Below are 22,715 nucleotides of genomic sequence, written 5' to 3' on the forward strand. Positions count from 1 at the left end.
AGCAGTTCGTGTATGTCTGTTCTGTCACAGCCTTTTTATCGTCCCACTGCTGGGTACAGGCCTCCTCTCACACGAAGAAGGAATGAGCGTTGATCACCACGCTTGCTCAATGCGGGTTGGTGATTTCAGACTTTGTAGTCCAGGTTTTCTCAAGATGGTTCACCTTTTTATCAGCCATTGGTGTCCAAGATATACTTAGAAAGTAGGTACATAAAAACTTAGTTCGTATATGTGCGTCCATAGAACTCTGCAGTTCACAGTGCAGTCGACAGCTTGAAGATATCGCTCCTGACTGCTTCAAGCGGTCCGTGTATTGCCGGCCTAAGAAGGAACATGGTGGGTTTTAGTCAGTAAGAATCTGACACTCTTCCACGCTGCGCCCACAGTGGGAGGGGTCATTCGATGATTTCCTTTCAAAAAAAGATAAAAGAACCTTTTGGTAGTAGCACCTGTAAATATAATTATATGTATTGTTGAGAAAAAACTTTACATTCTTCAGTCTTCAATTAAATCAAATTATAAGCATCTTTATTTATTTCACTTATTATCGTAACCCATTGTAAGTTAATTAGAATATAATAGAAAAATCTATAGCAAGGATTGCGTTACAAATCATAATTGTATGACTATGTGAAAGGTAGCCTACTACAATTACATTGTTTGCTCTGATCATTTATTACTGAAAGACCAACCTATTTAAGTTTTTTCTTACAAAGTCTAGGAAAATGGTAATTATTTTTTATCTGATGACTTGTAGGTGAACTGTGTGAAGATTGACTTCCAGGTTTAAGTATTTTCCTTTCTTTGTATAAAAATGTTTTTTTTTACCTTTTTTATGATTTATTTTTCTATTCATCTTCAAAAACAAATAATAGTAGAATAATTAGCTCAGGAGGTCGTGTATGTTGATTTAAAAACTGAAAAAAAAAATAGATTGTAATAAAATTTTAAGTGATTTGACTTAAGGCTCAAATCGGCTGCGCGCCACTGCTCTTTCAATGTGAATTGAGCCTTCATACGTCATAAAAAGAGATTTTTATTATTTTTTCCCGAAGAAAAAAACAATGGATCCTTTAAATTACCTACTGCAACAGAACACAATCATAAAATACAGACAGATCAATTAAATGTCAAACAAAATACTGAAGCTTGAAACATGGAAAATAAGGCTATTAACAAAACAACAATTTTGAGTTTGACGGTTGATGAGAAGTAGGTAATAGGGTACTTCGAAATTTTTTTCTCGATAAGAGTCGGTTAGAAGTACCTACAGGAAAGTGATGATGTACAGATCTGTCAAATTACTTCAATAAACTTTCAACCTTATTATGATAGTAGAAGGTTGATGTTCGATTGGTAAAATTTGACAAATTCGGGAAGGTTCAAAAGTAAGAGTCATTTTTTCACGTTAAATACTTGAGTTCCTTCTTCTACTGTGGAAGATTTATAAAGATCTCATTAAAACAAAGCCTACTAGATAAGACGGATGTTATTTAAATATTATTCTAAAAAGTCAAGGACAGAGGTACCTACAATGTTATGAGTATAACCTTAAAAAAACTAAATAAGAAGAAAAATTGTTGTACCATTGAAAATACTGGTTGTATGGGAATAACTACATATAAAACAATGATATGAAGCGATGTACGTAAATGAGTTTTTTTTAGTTTATTAAAATAAATCGGATGTTTACAAATAAAATACTTACATCTATTTTAAAGGTACATTTATGTATTTGGTTAAAACAAAAAAGTAGACACATGTAGGTCCAAAAACTGTTTTTTTTTTTCATTAAGGAATGTCGGTCATTAGTCGCCGGCTACGTATCCAAGCAGTTAGTATTGAAATGTATGGAACCTAACTCACTTGGCGACGGTTTGGCAACGTCGCCAAATTGGAGGCGTGGCCACGATCTACAGTTCCCTACGTGGCTTCTGGCTACCGTGGCACTTTGGCGACGTGGCCAAAGTAGCCACTATAATGTACACGGTAAAGCGCACCTCCCTCACTCAGTCGCCAATGTGGTGGCGACCGCCAGTCAGCGTGCAATTTCTTCAGCGACGACGTTAACAATTGACTGTCGAGACGCCATGGCTACTCGACTTGGCGACATTTGGATGCCAGAAGTAGCCAGACCTACATATGCCGCTGGCGACGTCGCCGTGGCGTCCTAGTCAGGCAGAGCTCTTAAATAAGTTCACAGCGAAAGGTGCCAAGGGATTTTTTGTTAAGCTATTGGTACTTATATTCCTAAACAACATAGTGATTGGAAATAATGTATATTTTTTTGTTATTTTTTTATTTAAAAAAAGATAATTTGACAGATAAGATAAAAAGCCTATACACATTAAAATACAAAACTTAAAAATACAGCAAAAAAGTGATATAGTCTGTCAATATGTTAAGCGGTTTATATTTAGTTAGTTGTTATAATTTGTGATAAATGTTTTTTTTTATTGAATTGAAATTGAAGAAAGCCATTTACCTATATCAAATTGCATACTTGAAAATTAATTAGCCTAGTTTTAGCTAGCCTAGCTTTTATGAATAAAACAAGATACTTAAAAAAAACCTTCGAACATACAAATGTTACCAGATCCTTCTGACTCCAATACTAATAAAAAAACAGGTTATAAATACAAGATCACCCATAATCAAATTCAGTTGTACTTAAATCTTTCAAGAATAAGGTCTGAACATCTCAAACTAAATAAATATCATAAAAAACCTGATAACTAAGAAAAAAATAATAAAGCAATAATTATAATAATTAAACAATAAAAAAACGTGTTGTGAGACAATGGAAATAATGCCTAAGAATCATCTTCTGGAGTTGCCTGATGGAGCCATTGAGCATATAAGAAAACTCTATAATTTGGATAAACCAGGCCGGATTGAAGAAGCCATCAAAATTCTGGAAGACTGGATTCAGAAACAGGATCATATTGTTAAAAAGGATTTTAGTAAGTACAAAAGCTAATTTTTTACAACAGTTCTCAAAGGGGCTAGTGGCTTAGTAACAGCCACAAACCACGATAGAACTTAAGATTGAGCAACTCGTGGCATGTTCGGTCAGTGGATGGGTAACCATCTTATCATGACTCTTCAAGATCTTTTCAAGAGTCCAGATTTTCTCAAGATGTTTTTCTTCACTCAACTTTTTATTTCAAAGAAAGTAGAGAAGTACTAACATAATATTAATAATAATGGCGACCACGGCTCTCATTTAAGGAGACCAGCCAGCTGCGCAGGACATTGTATAGTGCACGAGCATTTGCGCAGACACAGGAGCACTCCCTATTCCTTCACTGTCATAACCCGATGAGACGGCAATCCGACACGACTAATAAAGGAAAGTTACATTGGTACTTTGTCAGACCGGGAATCAAACTTGAGAGGCTGGTGCTTAACGACTAGGCCACCATGACCTATTAGAAGATATTGTCCATAGTGATAGATTGCAATTCTAGTGTACTTATAACCTCGGGAGCGCTAATTTTTTTTCACTGTTTATTTTTAGGACCCCAGCTAATGGTCCACTTGGGGTGAACACACTCGTATGACTGGTTTTGGCTGGTTATGTAATAACTGTTTCAAAAACTCGTTACCAAGATAAGATCTGGTTTTATTTTGAATAATAATGATTGATTAAAACATACATAATTTACATACAGAATCTATTGAAGTAGTTTTATTTAGAGGTGTAGTTTTTCTACTAGTCTATATAAAAAGTAATCTGTTACCTTCCTCAATAAATGCGACTGTTCTATTTATGGATCAGCCTCAAATCATCTCGTGGGTTTTAGAAAAATTACTAACACCTGGAGTCTGGAAGTTGGCTTTGTTATTGCCTGGGTAGATTGACAGTAGCCGTTGTTACAATTTCACGTTGGCTGTTAGGGGGTTTTAAGAAAACTCTGACACTAGGGCTCGTTAGGTGATTTATTCGCCCCAAATAACTATGCTATTGTGGACATGACAATAACCTTTGTATTCAGATCTTCTCCTCAAATACTGCCCCACAAATCTTCTGCATTATGATTACCTACATCTTCAATTTCCTTAAGACTATTTTTGCTTTTAGGTAAAACTTATTTGGAGAAAACATTGATATCCTGCAAAGGTTCAGTAGAAAAGTCAAAGAAGCAGATAGACAGACTGTGTACCCTAAAAACGTTGGTCCCGAAGTTTTTTAACAAATACCATGTTAAGACGGAGTTGCAACATGTGCTGGACTTAGCGTAAGTTATTTCTTTTCTTTTTCTTTTAAAATTAAAGTCGGTTCACCAGTTTGGTCATCATCATTCCATTGTATCTTACCCTACTTTATCATTTTATGATCGGTCCAGCATGTCTTATTTTTCCATACTTTCCTAACTGATGTCATCTCACTAGTAACATTCTTTGCAGCCTTATCGTCTTTCACACAATCCATCCATTGTTTCTAAATCAATATGGTACCAACCATGCACATTAAATAAGGCATCGACCGAATAACAAGTTTGACGGGATTCATTTACGATTGTCTGATCGGCCAATTCAGTGCATGTTATCAAAATACTGATGGAACCAATATTTTTTTCCACTAAATATGTTTCGGCTGATGAGTTTTTGACCATTGACGCATTGACACACTGGTAAAAATTTAAACAAAATCAAACTCTAAAGCATTGTGACAAGAGTTCAAAGTGTATATGACAAAGTACCTAGCTATTCGTTTGCATTTCCATCTTTATTATATCGTTTCTTTTGACATAATTACTGTCTTAAAATTATTTCATTTATTTTCAGCTCCTTCACACCACTACCAAAAGTAACAAAGGACTTCTACAGGGTTATTATCATCAAAGTCAGTAGCAAGGACTTGACGGCAGAGGCTTTCATGCAGTATTACCAATACAATATCATTGTAAGTATCATCATCTGCTTAGCCTTTCCCTAACTATGGCTTCCAGACTAATAGAATGCAGCTAAGTACCATGTGTTCTATATTTAGTGATTACTTTCTGACCTCCATAGCCTCAGTAACCCAGTTGTAAAAACCAGAAGGTTTGATGACCATTCTTTTTGGCTACTACCTCTATATACCTAAAAGGACTATCAGAAATATTAACACAGATGAACTGATCTACAAGAAGGAACTGGTTCTGGTCTAAAGAAAATCTGTATGGGGTTTTGTGTATTATTTATTAGTGCTTTTGGACCTTTTGTCATGGAGTTTCTTAAATGTTTTGGAATATTTTTTTTCAGCTCACTGAATACATCAAGGCGCATGACTACGTGAATGGGTTCATAATAATCAGTGATTACAGTCAGGTCAATATATTTGATCTTATGACCAAAATGAATACAGTCGATTTACAGCAGTTTATTACTATCTTAATGGTAAGTATACTTATCTTTATTAAAATCTTGTATCTTTGTTTTTTCTGCGAGAAGACTTTAGGCATGTTTGACATCATTTACTTTCCATTTAACTCAAAACTATAACATATTCATGATACGATTTTGTATTAAAATTTGATTTCTTTGTAAGCGAAAACAAAGTGAATCTGTTTTCTAATTTTGTCATGACCTACATAAACTTTATAATATGTAGAATGCTAGATAAGTTCGGTATTCCAAAGGAAATGAAAACTATGCAGGTATGTGCTAAATATTTAACAATTTATTTTACAGGAAGGATACGGAGCAAGACTACATAAAGGGCATACATTTACTCCCAGAATCAAAAGCTATAGATCTTTTCGTGAAAACTATGAAACAGTTTTTGAGCGAAAAGATTGGCAATAGAATACATGTACACCCAAATATGGATGCCTTACATAAAATAGTACCTAAAGAGATTTTACCTTCTGATTTTGGTGGTGCTGAAAAATCTATTGAGAAGTTGAATGGTAAGGACGTTTATTTTAATTTAAATGAAAACATTAAGGCAGATAACTGATTGAGCCCCTAAATCAAATGTATTGTTATCAACTACCTATCATCCGACATTATAGGCTGCAGTCTATGGGGGTCCAAAAATATATGCCAATTTCTAAAAGTATGAATGATCACCAGTTATTCAAGGGCCTTCCAATAAGACTTTATTACAATTCAGTTGTAGTATATCGATACTCGATCGATATGACTAACCAACATGTTTACTTCAACTTGCGAGTAGAAGTGGATATAATTACTGATGATATAAATGAAGTAATTTACAGAGGATTTTTTTTTACAGAGGAATGGATACAAGCATTGAGTTCAGAAGAACACGTGGAATATTTGAAGATGATGAGCAATGCCTGTACTGATGAAACAAGAAGACTCGCTGGGAAATTCAATGAAGAATGTATGGGAATGCCGGGGTCTTTTAGAAATTTAAGTGTAGACTAATTATAAAGAAACCTTATTTTAGTAAAATATTTAGAAGTATTGTTAATTGTTATTTTATATGATGATGATGGAGAAGTTTATAATAAAACAGAGTTAGGTGATCTGGCATCGGGCGAATTCAAAAAGGTCACTGTGACCTTGAAATGGAAAGCGAAATTTAAGTCACATGCATGGATTTAAGTTATTAAGAGCCTGATGATAAAAGTGGCAGAAAAATGTTTCTTAGAAAACTGCAAAAAATCTGAAAAATAAACCCAGTGGCAACACACTACTAGTATTCATGCCTAAGAAACCTTTTTTTATACTGTTGAGAACAATGCTTTAATTATGAGTTCACACTGTAATATAATGAAATTAAAAATGTCCTTGTATTAACTAGCGCGTTTGAACATTGTCTTCGTGATGGATTAAATTAATAATGTTAAGTAAATATTTTTTTATTCGATCCCATCATCTTAGAACCCATAAATGTCCACAAAACAGTGCCCACAATCCTTTGACATGTTTTCTGGAAATTTATTAATGCAATTCTACAAGCCAACAGTGAAGATTAAGAAAGCTGATTAGTTTCCAACTATATGTACTGCAACACAGATATCTTCTGCATGTCTTCCGTATCCACCAACAGAATGATATTGCAGTATTCCATCGTGCATGCCCACTGCAGAATTTATATACATAGACACATTCAGTCTTTATGAAATAACAAAGGTCTAGCAGCCAAAAATAAATAATGGACACTCATACAGGCTTAGCGTAGGTACAGGTAAAAAGTAGGCAAGTAAGACTCCGCATACTACAAACTTTTAGTCGGCTAATAGTTTGTTTGAGGTCATAAATCAGTATGGAGACGACTGAAAAGTTCGAAGATTTTCTTAAACCATCGAGTCAACTGTCAGCCGACTGTTTAGTTTACAGTATGATTGCATTGCATGAGTATTCGAGTACTCTAACCTCTAACTTTAATTTATCTGCTTAATTTCAATGTACCTATATTTTTTAGTTTTGGTAGAATCCAGACTTGTAAAAAATTGTGCAAATTAAAGTAAACACAAAATAGTGTTGGTCATTTAACGATTCCACGTATCCTACTCGAAATAATTAGGTTTTGAAGGCATTTTAATAATTAATCCATTAATTATTTTATGACCCACATTAAAAAAACGAGATTTTGAAAGATCTTAAGAGCAAACTGTAGACTAAATAGTCGGTCGACAGTTGAACTGATTGTTGACAAAACTTTTTTCAAAGAAAATCAAATCAAGGTTCGTCAATCAAATCAGTCGGTCTGATCGGCACTTTGTTATGTGCGTTCTACCATTCATCATCGTCATTCGTCGTCGTCGATTTATGAGCCCAAACAAACTATCGGCCGACTAAAAGTTTGCAGTGTGCTCTCAATCTTATGTCTAGACTGGTTTCACAGGACTGCGTATGATAAGTGCAGACACTGGTGCACTAATTATTATTCCATCACTCTCGGAGAAATATCTACCTACGCAATAATATTAATGTATTTCAGCTATGTTTTATGTTGTGTATCTTATGTGTAAGTACTAGTGTTTTTCTTAAGGTCAAAATTATGTATGAAAAGTAGGCTAATCAGATTAGCACTGTTTCGCCGCAATATTTACAAAGGACAGTACCCGTATAAGTATCCCCCCTTGCACTATTAACTTTTCTAACGTGAAATATTCCATTGCTGGGTAAAGGCCTTTCTATTTCATCTCCACACCTCTCAACCCTTCGAGTGATACCACCATCCACATTTTCAGGGAACTATCCCTTCTTCATCGGCTAGTTTGGGGTATCCATCACGTGAAAATACTGGCCCAACTCTACCAATCTGAATTTATTAACCCAAAATCGAGAGTGGACTAAGAGGTTTCTAACTACTCTACAGTACTTACAACATTTTTTGGACAGGAACCCACTCAAAACCAGTTCTGAATCATAGATAAGAAACGTTTCGAAAAAATTTTGAATAATTTGAAAAAAGGTTATATATACTGGATAATAAATTAATGAGGACTAGTTGAACAAAGAATTTCAATACAAACACAAAACTCTCACGCATTGTGACGAAAAAAAATTAACAATTTAATTAGTGTTGACAAAAATTTGTTTCAAAATGGGATTAAGTACTGAGACAAGTCTTTTGGCATTACCTGATGAAACTATTGAGAAGATAAGAAAGACTTTCAATTTGGAAAAACCAGAGAGGCGTGCAGAAGCTGTCAAAATATTACAAGAGTGGCTTCAGAAGCAGGATCATATTATCAAGAAGGATTTTAGTAAGTGGTCAATTATTTTATAGTATAGTAAGTTCAACTCAGTCGTGCGCGCGGCCCTATGTGTGGGTAACCCTTGTACATATACAGTGACTTTGTGTGCGTGACAAGAGGTACAGTCGGGTACAAATACAGTTATTTAGGGGTTGTATACGGCTGTTTAAAGTACAGTTATTACGTAATTTAGTTTATTTACTTATAATGATTCTGTATCGCTACTTGAAAAATCAAATGATGAATTTTCGGATTCGCTACTTTCACCAATGTTAATTATAAATTCTGACTCCATGTCAAAATGTCTATAGTATTCTTCTTTTTTCTTTTGTACATGTCGACAAGTATTACCCAACATCCCTTCATCAATTTGACTTAAATGTTCATTTATGAGTTTCATTATTTCCGTCTTATTTTGGTCGACATTATGCGAAGCAATACATTTTTTTAAATTCCCCACACATTTTGTTTCCATTATTATACTAAATTATAGGTCTTTTTACATTCTTAGTCCACACATTTATTTATTGTCCGCGTACCCCGAGCTAGAAAATATGTAAGGAGTATTTAATTCATCTTAGATATTTCATTTCATTTATTTCTTAGATACTGTCAATGTCAATTTGAAAAGCCGTATGAGAAAATAATGATAAACTGTAAAATGTAATAATAAAAAGCTTTGAATGTTGTTTAATTTTTTTTAAACGCTACCTGACTCCTTAAAACATTTTCTCCGTGAAGAACTAGAAATTTTCGTAAACGACTGTACCCATAACAAAAAGCGATGAGAACACGTCATGCTCGGACGACGTCACTGTCACACGAATGAAAGTTGTATATTTACAAGCCGACGCACACATAGGGCCGCGCGCAAATCTGAGTTGAACTATCTATAATAGGCTTAAATAGGCTTTGGCCAAAGTGTGTATAATGGAAGCTTGGAACTTAATTTTAATTTTCTTAATTTTGAAGTACTTCATGCCGCCCGGAGAGGTTAAAATTTTTATAAAAGTTCTCATAAAAAGTTTAACTTGTTTCCTAAGACATTGGTTAAACCGCGGGATCAACTATCAGAAACTTATAATATCTTGACATAATTCATTAATGACTCTACCTACTGATGAAAATTATATATGTAGTTTTCAAGTATAAAACAAATAAAGTTTTTGCAAATAGCGTATTTAAAACTGATACTTCTTGAGGAATAACATACTTTATGTAAATAAGATGAAATACTCGTACATACATAACTAATTCATTACTATGAATAATTTGACAAAGCCCATCTTTTTTATTTTACCGGTCTTCTTAATTTGGTCATTAAATACATTATAATGTTGCTTAACGGGTATCCCGCCCACTCCTTTATCACATTACATTATGTACTCATACTTAGTATCAAAAAAAACCTGTATATTATACGTCAACTTTATACCAATCTTATTATTGAGTTGCCAGGATAACTACTATGTTTCGGATGGCACGTTAAACTGTAGGTCCCGGCTGTCACTGAACATCCTTGGCAGTCGTTACGGGTAGTCAGAAGCCAGTAAGTCTGACACCAGTCTAACCAAAGGGTATCGGGTTGCCCGGGTCACTGGGTCGAGGAGGTCAGATAGGCAGCCGCTTCTTGTAAAGCACTGGTACTCAGCTGCATCCCATTAGACTGGAAGCCGACCCCAACATAGTTGGGAAAAGGCTAGGCAGATGATGATGATTTTGACTATACGAAAATACTTTGCATTACTTAATCTAATCTAAGTTTTATAAGACAAGTAGATCAGAAAAAGCATTATGTTTTTAACCACTGTTTCTTTGTAATTACAGGTGACGATTACTTAGAGAGAGTGCTAATCACATGCAAAGGTTCCGTAGAAAAGGCGAAAAAACAGATTGACAGATTGTGTACATTGAAAACTCTTTTACCGAAGTTTTTTGCTATGACAAATGTCAAGACAGATTTACCGGAAGATTATTTTGAGGATAAGTAAGTATATAATATTTTTAACTAGTCTGTAATACTCGTTACAGCCTTTTTATCGTCCCACTGCTGGGCTGCGGCCTTCTCTCAAACGGAGGAGGATTGAGCGTTAATCACCACGCTTGTTCAAATCGGGTTGGTGATTTCAGACTTCATAGTCCAGGTTTCCTCAAGATGTTTTCCTTCACCTTTTTCAATCGGCCATTAGTATCCAAGATATACTAACTATATTTAGTACAGGGATACTTGTAATTTGATATAAATATATCCGGAAGGAGTTACCAGAAGGTTCCAAAAACTTAATATCCGACACGGGTTCAGTATTTACGAGATTTTTTAAAACTTTTCTTTCAGATTGTTCATCCCTCTACCTCAGCTTACTAAGGATTTGTACAGAGTCGTACTTTTAAGCTTTGCTGGTAAGCAGATAACCAGCGAGGTACTATGGCATTACTTCCAATTTAGTGTTGTTGTAAGTAATTTTACTATTACTATAGTTCGGCCGTTCAGAGAATGCGTTCCTGACACCTATCAGTTAGTCAGGACTAGTGATGGGCACAACATAACACTGAGTTCGTTACCGTTCCCCCAAAATGAACCGCCGAATTATTTTATGATTATTTTCGTTTTAAATAGGCGGAATCATTTAAAATTTATATTTTAGTTATTTAAGTAGAAAGCAAAAAAAGGTAATATTCATATAATAAAATCGTTTTATTTATTCTTTGTTACAAAGTTACAATCTGTATTTCTATGCAATAAAGTATGTACATTGAATTGAATGTGCGTACAGAATATTAATCAGACTCCGATTCGCTTGAGGAGGTGGTGTCTTCATCATCATCTTCGCCTACGTTTATAATTATATTAGGTATTATCAATAACAGAATCAATCCTGATATCTCAGGTTTTTAGTCTTTGCGCACGAAACGGCAACAGACGACTATTTAGCGTCACAAAATGACGGCCCATGATACCATTTGGGGTTACCATTTTCAACCTAAATATAAAAATGCTACTTTCTTTCGCGCGTTCAGTTTGATCATAGTTTTATTTTTATATTTCATAAAAGTTATCTTATAGTCCATTATTTTCAAATTCTTAAAAAGAAAAACAAAACGTATTATTTTATATTATAAATATAACTGTATAAGAACCATCGACTTATACGAACAGATTACGATACTTTCCTGTTATTTTAAGCACAGCACTACAAATATAAAGCGCTGACATAACCTTGTAATAGCGCAGTATAGATTTAGAAAAATATTGTTTACCAAGTTATTTGACACTCAATTTGGCACAAAATTACAACATTCATTGATTATTATTGATATAATAAAGTTGTTTTAATGCTCATCAATTGTTAAAACGATAAACAACCAGCAAAAATATTTTTATCGTACTGCAACGCCATTACAAAGTTACGTCGTCAGTTCAATCGCGATGTGTCAGGAACGCATTCTCTGAGCGGCCGAACTATATTCTTCTTTATTGCACACATAAATACATTTTGACACACTGAAGACAGAGAGATAACAATGAAGAGCTTAACCCAGTATTGAGTTCTCTTACAGCCAATCTTAGAGTGAAAGAGTGATTTGAAGGGGTATATGTGCAACTTTATACTATTAAAAATATATATGTATAATACCTTAACAAATTAAACATTTACCTTTTAAAATTACATAAAATATATACAATATAATATATACACAAATATACAAAGGTCATGTTGATAAATAATGTAAAATTTTACCCTTTGTCTTCCATGCAAAAAAACTACAGAAACGATTTAAATGAAAAGCACACAGCTTGTGACCTGATAAAGGACATAGACTACCTTTTATCCAGGTGCGGGAAGTAGTTACCTCACTACGCAAGTAGAACCGCGGAGAACAGATAGTACTATTTAAATCTCATGGTCAATCCTCGAATTGTTTTGTATAAACAAATTAAGCTACCCTTCCGAAATAACCAACTTTCGCACGGTCGACGGCCATCGGCTTTCGACTTCCGCGAGCACCCAATGTCATAATCTGAAAATGATATAATAATATAAAATAAATGGGTTGTTACAAACAGCTAGCCCTTTTAGAGGACAACGCCATTCAAGTTTAGCTGACTAGTTGAATGTGAATACAGCTAGGTAGATTTATTTGTTCAACATTACAGCTAGGACACTGGTTTAGCTTAGAATATTATGTCGCTACAATCATCAAATGACTCCTGGGTGCAGCGTGTATGTTCCTTCTAAAGCCCCCTATGCGCCCGGGCCGCGGTAAATCTTTCTAACAATCCCGTGGCCCCGAAGGGTGACGTCGCTTTGGATCGCTTCACATTTTTTTCGCGTCGATTGGCTCACGTAGGACATGCCCTTAGGATTTTTTTAACCGTCAATATTTCTCAAGGTCGATGTGTGATTTTAGACTTTCAAATCCAGGTTTTTCAAGATGTTTTCCTTCACTTTTATTCTAAAACTACTAGACTGATTTCAAGGTTTTTTGAATTCAATACGGAAACTGCTTATTTATGTTATTTCATTTCCTTTCAGCTTAGCGAATATATGAAGCTTAATGATTATTTACATGGTATCATTATAGTATATGACTTCAGGCATGTTAATTTATTTGACTTGGTGACCAAATTGAATACTGTGGAGTTGCAACAGTTTGTCAGTATTCTTGTTGTAAGTATTAAAACAATTATATTGTCATAAAAATGTTATTTACTTTAATTTCAAAGTTACTAAAATTTATTGAAGGCCTTGCTGTATAGGTTTCCTTATTTCGTCACTGCTTAAAAAAAACAACAACTTTTGATTTAGCCATTGTTCCAAAAATGTTTTTTATTATTGATAAACTGTAGGTACATTATATTTTAAAATAAACTAGATCTATATTTACATAATTTCTTATATAGTTCAAAATATACTTGCTTTCTCCATGGATCATTCTTCCACAAAATTGTACTTTCAACCGACTTCCCAAAAAGGAAATCCTCAATTCAAATCCAATCATCATCATCATATCAACTAATTGCCGTCAACTGCTGAAAATAGGCCTCTCAAAACGAACATCAAAGCCAATATCTAATTCAATTCTTTCATATTTTCAGGAAGGATTCGGTGCCAGATTAAAAAGCATACAAGTATTAACCGAATCAAAAGCCGTAGAAATATTAATTAACATAGTTAAACAAGTTGTTAGTGAGAAAATTGGTAAAAGATTTGTAGTACAGAACAGCTTGGAAGGGCTTTATAAAGTAGTGCCAAAAGAAATTCTACCAGTAGAATATGGTGGTGAGGAAAGATCCGCACATAAGTTACAAGGTAAGAAAGATAATATAAAAAACCTTACTTTACTTGAGAAAATAAATTTAAAACAAACGAAAAATGTAATGTTTCTGTTGTGTTTATTTTGCCACCGATTTTTGCAAAAGGAACATGGCTTTTCACTATGGCGGTAAGTCAGCTAAATACTTTTAGGTCATTATTATTATAGTGCACAACCGTATACGCAGACACAGGCGCACTCTCTATTCCCTCACTCTCATAGATGGACGGCAATTCGAAAAAACCAGAAAAAAATCAGAAGCGACTGTTTCTTCAGTTTTAGAATGGAATAAAATCACATGATCGGAGTCAGACGACCTTTGCCACTATCGTTTCAGTGGGATGAAGAGTTAGTCTTTACTGATTAAAACCTATCATTGTTGCTCTATAGCTCTTTGATTACCAGAGTCGCGGTGACTCTTACAATAATCCCGCAGCTGCAAAAGACTGCTATCAAAGCATCAAATAGATAATAATCAAAAACTTCTTAATTACAGAGGAAATAATGGAAGAACTATCGATGGAAAGACACGTGAAATACATGGAGATGATGAGCAAAGCCTGCACTGATGAAACGAAGCGACATGCTGGGAAATTCAATGAAGAATATATGGGCATGCCTGGGTCTTTTAGAAATTTAAGTGTAGACTAATAATAATTGATAAATTATATAAAATTAAATAAGTTATATTCTTAGTAATTTGGCATGGTAATGTGAAAATATTAGTTCAATTAAAAATAAAGGCGATGTCAGACGATTTTTTCTGCGCGTACATGCGCTCGTGTCGACTTATTATCACACTTTGAGCTTCAAATATTAGAGCTACGTACGGTTTCTTATATTACTTTCTATATACGGAGTTTCTTTACATTATGTAGTTGTGAGTAATAAATGCTCGCAATTATAATCATCAACGCTCGTACAAGTTGCAGCGTTTGTTAAAACTGGAGCTAACATGAATTAAACATTATTAAACAGGTTATACATACCAGTGTATACGGCTTTGTTACTGCTTGTCTGAAATAGCTCTTAAATATGATTTTATGCTCAGATAAATGAATAAGATTATATGCAAGATTTTGACGATAAAGAGGCAAATAGGTCACATACATATTTAAAATCCTTATAATCTATTTTATTTTTAGGGTTCCGTACCTCGAAAGGAAAAAACGGAACCCTTATAGGATCACTTTGTTTATCGTTTATTCTGGTTTACCCATAAAATGCAATTTTCTTCATAAAACAAAGTATGTACAAATAATTATGTGTCTAAACGTAGCGTAAAATGATAGTTTTATTAAACGAATTAATTGCTGGAAATGAGTCTAAATATTATGTATTTATATAAAAATATATGTTTATGTTGATGATAAATTAATACAATTTTATTTATAAAATTATTTAATGAGTTTGGGTATCGAATTTTGTTTTCCATTAAACCTATCTTATTGGTTTATTGATTTTATGTAGTTCAATGCAAATGTAAGTATGTGTGTAATAAAAGTATTTTAGGAAAACTTCTTCAGTTATTATTTGATTTAATTATGAAAATCATTTGAAGTAAAACATATAAAACCATCTAAAGGCATTTATTACATCATACTATCATCCTCCGAGCCTTTTCCCAACTATGTTGGGGTCGGCTTCCAGTCTAACCGGATTCAGCTGAGTACCAGTGCTTTACAAGAAGCGACTGCCTATCTGACCTCCTCAACCCAGTTACCCGGGCAACCCGATACCCCATGGTTAGACTGGTGTCAGACTTACTGGCTTCTGACTACCCGTAACGACTGCCAAGGATGTTCAATGGCAGCCGGGACCTACAGTTTAACGTGCCATCCGAAACACAGTCAATGGTGTCTAAGATATACTTAGAAAGTACATACAAACTTAGAAAAGTTGCATTGGTACTTGCCTGACCTGGAATCGAACCCGCGCCCTCATACTCGACAGGTTGGTTCTTTGCCCACTAGGCCACCACGACTATTTGATTTGTGGAAATAATAATATTTATTTCCACAAATCAAATAATAACCCACCAATTAAATTTTATACATCATTTATTACAGAACCCTAAAGTTAATTATAGACCAGGCTTAAAGCTTATAAATGCAAGTCTGACTCAATAATAACCCAGTTACTTTCCGACCTTCGATAACTGCAGTTACTACAATTATAACAAAAAAAAAACATTTATTTTAAACTTTAATAAATAAAATAATTTAATTAAAAAATAAAATAAAAACCAATAATTTATTGCAATTTAAAATAAATTCTCATTTGTTACAATTTAAAATATTGTAATAATTTATTTAAATTTAAAAATGGAATCACAACCAGAAAGTCATCTTTTAAAACTACGTAAAGATACAAAGGAGAATGTTAGGAAAATATACAATTTGGACAAGCCTGGTAGACTGGAAGAAGCGATCAAAATATTGCAGCACTGGATTCAGAAACAGGATCATATCCTCAAGAAGGATTGGAGTAAGTTATTTTTCATATCTATGCTTCTATGCAAATATTATCCAACAGGTGTCTGTGGAGATCTAAGAGGGAGCCCTATGTTCAGCAGTGGACGTCCTATAGCTGAGATGGTGATGATGATTAAATATTTTAACGAGGTAGAATTTGGTAAAATCTTCCCGAGGAATATAGGCTATATTTTATCCCGGTACGAGTAGTTCTCACGAAACCTCCTCTCGAGGAGTCCTCGGGGAAACCTCTATTATAAATACTTTTTCTAAATAGTAAAAATAGAAAGTACATAATATCTATAACATTTCTAAAATCTTTTCTCAATTATAATGATTCTGGAAGTTGCATAACCCAAAAAATACTAGTTACAATCACCTGATTGACACTTTTTTATATTTAAGAAAAAGGCCCTTTAATTAATATTTTTCGGATGTTATTTCTTATTTTTAATTCTATGTAAAAAATTAGCTTATTTAAGTTAGCTTAAGTTTTCATAAATGCATATTTTGTTTATCATTAAGGTTCAAAATCTCTAGTCTCAAGTTCAATATCCCAAGTGACCTCAGTATTAATATGCGTGAAAAAACAACTTTTAAGACCAAATAATTATAAACGTAGGTTGTAGGCCAGTAACTGGGTTGCCGAGGTCAGATAAACAGTCGCTCCATATTAAACACTAGTACTCAGCTGCATCTAGTTACGATGGCTTTTAATAAGCTATCTATCTTTTGATTTTCAGATTTGAATTTTTAGATTTGAATTTGACATTACTTTTATGTAAGAATTCTATCTCGGCTGTCATTTGAACATCTTTGGCAGTCGTTACGAGTAGTCAGAAGCCAGTTCGTTTGACAACCAGTCTTATCTAGGGGTATTGGGTTGCCCGGGTAACTGAGGAGATCAGATAAGCATTCGCTTCTTGTAAAGCACTGGTACTCAGCCGCATCTGGTTACACTGGAAGCCGACCCCAACATATGTAGTTGACAAAAGGCTTGGTAGATGATGAAGAATTCCTTCTCTAGTAAGCGAAACCACCATTAAATATGCTATTGAAAGCCACTGTTACACTGAGAGCCGTTTAAAACTCAGTAAATGGTTATACAGATAATAGTTACTAAGGGAGAAGATGTTACTGTTACAGCCTTTTTATCGTCCCACTGCTGGGCACAGGCCTCCTCTTATACGGAGGAGGATTGAGCATTAATCACCACGCTTGTTCAATGCGGGTTGGTGATTTCAGACTATACATATAGTCCAGGTTTCTTCAAGATGTTTTCCTTCACCTATTGAGAAGATGCAATATTTTTTTTTGCACCTGACAGCCTCGTGTATCATATCAGATAAAATTGCTACGATTATAATCACTATGAACATGTCGAACGAGATTATAATAATTACAGTTACGTCACACCAATTACGATTAGACCGTTAACTCTTGTAAAGCAGTTTTTCCTTTTAGAAAATAATTACTGGTTGTGTTAACTAGTAGGTCGTAGTTATTTTCGCATTTACCTCGCTTTATTTAACTGTGATAATTAGTTTAGCTGGAAAATGCTATTGAGTGCATGTCAAAGTGATTTTATTTGATCGATAAAAGGATGATTGCGATCAAAAATTATCTAAAATCAACCACTTGGAAGCCATCCCGGTAAATAATAATAACAACACTTTAACTTTTGTATTCAAAATACGCGTATTATGCGTGGCATATGCCAAAGGCGAAACAAAAGTCCCTAGTGAGAAAGGCTGCCTGATTACGATTCTTTACCTGATTTACCTACTACTTACAATCAAGATACTCGTAGTTCTTTTTGGAGTTCAGTTTAGGTCTGGATGCTTAGAGTCTCCAAGGGTGACTCTTAGGTTTAATGGTGGATCCACACTACTGGGGTACACACGTCCAACTTCACACAGACTTTCATAGAATATTGTCTGCGCATTCTTGTATACAAAAGTCTGAGCCAGTGATAGGTCTGCACAAACATCTCGACATCATACTTTTACTCAGACTTTTGCTCTGTATCGTGTGGAACTACCATTAAATACGATCTTCCTTACTGGTATTAATTTCCATATCAATGGTTTTCCAGATGCAGATTATTTGGATAAAACGTTAATAGCCAGCAAGGGTTCCGTAGAAAAGGCTAAGAAGCAGATAGACAGGTTATGTACCATGAAGACGTTGATACCAAAGTTCTTTGAAGTCATCAATGTCAAGAAGGAACTGCCCACCATTTTGGATTTGGCGTAAGTTAAATAGTATTTATATTTGGTTTTACATTTAAGGTAAAGTACCTACATATGTCGCATCGGTCTTGAAGTTATGCATAGAGGCATTCTTGTCCATATATGCATGAATAAATGCTTTACTAAATAATAAATAGATTTTAGATTTTTTGAGCTCTAATTGTATAATGTACCTAGGTGATAGGTGTAATGTAGCTTTGTCTGCCAACTGTTAACACCTAAAAAAAGTGAGTACTCTTTGTTTTTCATAATAAATCATCAAATAATCCATCCCGCTGTGGGTGCAGCATGAGGGAGTGTCAGACTCTTACTGACTAAAACCCATCATGTTCTTTCTGGAGCCTTCTAGTACCAGGGCCGTGGTAACTGTTACGAACAATCCTGCACAGTCAGACCTTTTAGTGCATGATAATTTTGTCGGATGTATGGCAAAAATATATTGGAATCATTTACATGTTTGAATCATTTTTACGAATTTTTATATGTTTTGTCTTATTATTTATAGGATGGTGATGCCGCTCCCGACACAAACAGAAGAATATTACAGGGTGATCTTAGTGAAAATTGACACTAAAGAAATAAAACCTGAGTTCTTCATGATGTATTTCCAGTACTGTTTAAGTGTAAGTATAAATAGTACATAATTATAATATTACCTACACACAAATACTTAATTATCAAATTATTTCGTTTGATTTTAGCTGTTTTCTGTGGAAACTATGTTATTACCAACATTCCGTAGAAACTATGTAATTACCGTACCCGAATGACCCGAATAAAATACTTATTCATAGCCTTATTCATAGCCAATATATGACATGTCATCGACTTGAAAGAAGAAGAATAGCTTGCGTCACCGTGGGATAGTTTAGCTTGTCTAGCTTCCCAGCAGTGAAAGAATTTTTCAAATCGGTTCAGTAGTTGCTCTTTCCATTAGTCAGCCTTTCCTGTAAAAAGAAACAAAAAATAGTGTGGAAGACTGCCTGATATGCCATAATGATTGTCAATCTTCTGACCATCAGACTCATTATCACTTAGATTGACATTTATTCATGAATCGCATATGCCAAGCATTGGTTAACCCGTGATTTGTCAACCAGTAAGGCTGGTACAGAACCCGCAGGAACGAGCTCCTATTAATCTTAAAAATATTGTATTTTCAGGTGGCAGAATACATAAAGACACACGACTATGCGAATGGATTCATTTTAGTTTATGACTGCAGAGAACTGAATTTAGCAGAAGTGATAACAAAAATCAGTACTGTGGAACTACAGCAATTTATAACTCTTTTAATTGTAAGTATGAACATTTATCCCCTAATTCCATTTGCATCCTGACATTTGACATGCACTAGAGCAGGGATGCAAAAAGCACATTGAAGACTATATACAATGTTTGACCTTACAAAATAGCTTCAAAATTGGACTTATTTCAAGTGAAAATTAACTTTACCTACGGTTAACTAAACTTCAAGTAATGGTTTTACCAAATTTAACTAGTTCAGCTATTTTACTTTTGACCCATTTAGGCGGTTCTCATCGGATCTTTACCTACATAGTTTTTTTTTTAACCAATTATTGATTTTTCTATGTCAAATGTTTACAGGAAGGATACGGTGCAAGACTGAAAGGCATACACATAGTGTCAGAGTCAAAAGCGATAGAAATGCTAATTAATATAGTGAAACAGTTTCTAAGCGAGAAGGTTGGTAACAGAATACATGTGCAAAGAAGCATAGAAGACTTGCCTAAAGTTGTGCCGAAAGGAATATTACCTGTTGAATATGGGGGTAATGAGAAATCTATTAAAGAATTACAAGGTAATTATTCAAGTAACTTAATATACTAATAACTAATAAAACTGGAGGGTTGAGCGAATCTGAAATGTCAAGAAAACATTTTGAATAATCTGTCTCAAATATAACAAAAAAGTTAAATGGACATCTGTCATCTGTTTAAGAAAAAAACGCATAGATAAAACACTTTCTTAATCACGAGTCAAACGTCTGTTTAACTTATATTTTCTTTTTTAATTCACAACACAATGTACGTATGCTTAGCGTGATCAGTCCCTGAATCAACGATAATTTTTAAGGTATTTTTGTTATTGATAAGAAATCATCAGATAACTGCTCCCACTGCCGAAGGATACAGTTATTAGATATTATTATTGAAATCACCATTAAAGTCCCTCGGTAAGACCTTCGGGTCGTCTTTAATAAATACTGGTCTCTACCGTAACTTAAAAAAAACAATATTTGGTTTCTAGTAGATTTTTATAATTTTGCTAGAAACACAAACCTTTATCGTTATTTTTTATTGTTACAGAGGAATGGTTGGAAGCAATAACTTCGGAAGAACACATGGAACATCTGAAGGTGATGTACAAAGCCTGCACTGATGAAACGAGGAGAAATGCTGGGAAGTTCAATGAAGAATACATGGGCATGCCAGGATCTTTTAGAAATTTAAGCGTAGATTAAGGCATTTTTGTCAAATTTAAACTTTGTGTAGAATACCTAATATTGTTAAGAATTAATATACTACTAATTAAGTTTTAAGATTAGTCCTAAATAGCCTGAATATTTCGTATCCATTATCGTTGTTTTGATGACTTTAATAATACAGTTAGTCTACGAAGCAGTGCTATTTAATAAAACAAATCATTTTTTAATATTTTTTGGCAAAAGATAAATAAATAGTCCAAGAAAACATACCTGTACCTCCTCAAAAATTCAATATAGGTTCTGATAAACCAGTACATAGGATTGTAATAGTTGTTTTCCTTTGTTTCACCCATAACATCCTTCCTTCCCATGGGATCCTTCCTTCCTGTACAAAGATAAAATTTAAAAAATGACAACATGGCTTTGTATCGGCAATATAATTTTCAAAATCAGCCCCTAATCTAGAGATTGTCTATAGCTCCTAACCTTGCTGTAGTAAGTAGGTATGCTATAAATAAAAAGTCATATTTGCTAATTTCTAATAGTAGAATAGTCAGCTACGAATTTAAGAAACCAAAACACACCATTTGATTATAAAATGAATACCACTAACCTGAGGGCAGAACGCGATCCGTATGGATATCAATACTCAATGAGGAATTGTCCACGGTATTTGTGAACCGTGCGTGCTTCAGGCAATGCTGATATTGCAATATCTGATTCCAGTGGGGAAGGACAGTCTGTGTTGTGTGTAGGTCCTCTTTCTGATACCAGTGATATTTGCTAAAAATTATCTGTTGTAAATGGATTTGATACTTGATACATTTACAACGTAGATATCCGTAGATGTAAACGAAACGTAAAATAAATATTCAAAATAAAGAGCAAAGCCCTACAGCGTATTGCAGATCGGCAGTTTACTTTAACCGATCTTAAAAAAACTTGGAAACAGGGCGGGAAGAAGAAGAGTTTAGAATCACATTAAATGGTTACTCTGTTCATTCATCTCTATACCACACAAATATAACCACGGAAATAAATGCATTATGTTACTTTTAGCCTGTCTAAACAAAAAGGTTGGGTTGAATTACTTTCAATTATCAAATATTATTAGATAGGACTTGCCCAGCTGATACAAAATTCCCACGAGTACGGCCTCAACATCTGACCAAAGAGACACCGATTCATATCTTCTTATCGCAGTCATGTAGTAGATATCCCACCCAAAACAAAAATGTGAAAGACTGCCAAGTTCGATAATATGGGAATGCTTCGCCTATAAAAGAAGTGAGATCTGAATAAGTACCAAGTTCCATACACATACCTCAGTTAAAATAGTTACTTTTTAATGATGTAACTTGGCAAGTTTTCATACGCCTTGTTATAAACCTACTAAACGCAATGAATCAAGTATTTAATTTTCTATTAAAACTTGCCAAGTAATCATCATTAAAAAGTAACTATTTTTAACTGAGGTATGTGTATGGAACTTGGTACTTATTCAGATCTCACTTCTTTTATAGGCGAAGCATTCCCATATTATCGAACTTGGCAGTCT

At 34.2% G+C, this 22,715-nt stretch overlaps 3 protein-coding genes across 3 annotated transcripts; all 3 read left to right on the top strand.

Moving 5' to 3' along the window:
• Positions 1–2,663: 2,663 nt before the first annotated feature.
• Positions 2,664–6,745, top strand: LOC110381067 (alpha-tocopherol transfer protein). Its single transcript, XM_064040552.1, is given in 7 exon segments — positions 2,664–2,963; positions 4,085–4,241; positions 4,792–4,909; positions 5,251–5,385; positions 5,680–5,697; positions 5,699–5,897; positions 6,227–6,745. Coding segments are annotated over 7 exon segments (945 nt in total). The 5' UTR covers positions 2,664–2,800; the 3' UTR covers positions 6,382–6,745.
• A 1,675-nt stretch (positions 6,746–8,420) lies between these two features.
• On the top strand, positions 8,421–15,142 carry LOC110381064 (alpha-tocopherol transfer protein-like). Its single transcript, XM_049842957.2, has 6 exons — positions 8,421–8,675; positions 10,494–10,653; positions 11,002–11,119; positions 13,202–13,336; positions 13,765–13,978; positions 14,479–15,142. The coding sequence occupies exons 1-6, from the start codon at positions 8,513–8,515 to the stop codon at positions 14,631–14,633; spliced, it is 945 nt and encodes a 314-aa protein (XP_049698914.2). The 5' UTR covers positions 8,421–8,512; the 3' UTR covers positions 14,634–15,142.
• A 1,149-nt stretch (positions 15,143–16,291) lies between these two features.
• Positions 16,292–21,226, top strand: LOC110381075 (alpha-tocopherol transfer protein-like). The gene is made up of 6 exons (XM_064040319.1): positions 16,292–16,469; positions 18,552–18,708; positions 19,214–19,331; positions 19,872–20,006; positions 20,317–20,530; positions 21,039–21,226. The coding sequence occupies exons 1-6, from the start codon at positions 16,307–16,309 to the stop codon at positions 21,191–21,193; spliced, it is 942 nt and encodes a 313-aa protein (XP_063896389.1). The 5' UTR covers positions 16,292–16,306; the 3' UTR covers positions 21,194–21,226.
• The last annotated feature ends 1,489 nt before the right edge of the window (positions 21,227–22,715 follow it).

This window comes from Helicoverpa armigera, chromosome 22, assembly GCF_030705265.1.
Source record: "Helicoverpa armigera isolate CAAS_96S chromosome 22, ASM3070526v1, whole genome shotgun sequence".
NCBI classification, from domain to species: domain Eukaryota; kingdom Metazoa; phylum Arthropoda; class Insecta; order Lepidoptera; family Noctuidae; genus Helicoverpa; species Helicoverpa armigera.

Excerpts from the sequence above, each read along its gene's own strand:
- LOC110381075 (XM_064040319.1), top strand. The coding sequence starts at position 16,307 with ATGGAATCACAACCAGAAAGTCATCTTTTAAAACTACGTAAAGATACA. Across the intron at positions 18,709-19,213 it reads CCCACCATTTTGGATTTGGC|GATGGTGATGCCGCTCCCGA; the intron begins GTAAGTTAAATA and ends TATTATTTATAG. Across the intron at positions 20,007-20,316 it reads AATTTATAACTCTTTTAATT|GAAGGATACGGTGCAAGACT; the intron begins GTAAGTATGAAC and ends AAATGTTTACAG.
- LOC110381064 (XM_049842957.2), top strand. The coding sequence starts at position 8,513 with ATGGGATTAAGTACTGAGACAAGTCTTTTGGCATTACCTGATGAAACT. Across the intron at positions 10,654-11,001 it reads GAAGATTATTTTGAGGATAA|ATTGTTCATCCCTCTACCTC; the intron begins GTAAGTATATAA and ends CTTTTCTTTCAG. Across the intron at positions 11,120-13,201 it reads ACTTCCAATTTAGTGTTGTT|CTTAGCGAATATATGAAGCT; the intron begins GTAAGTAATTTT and ends ATTTCCTTTCAG.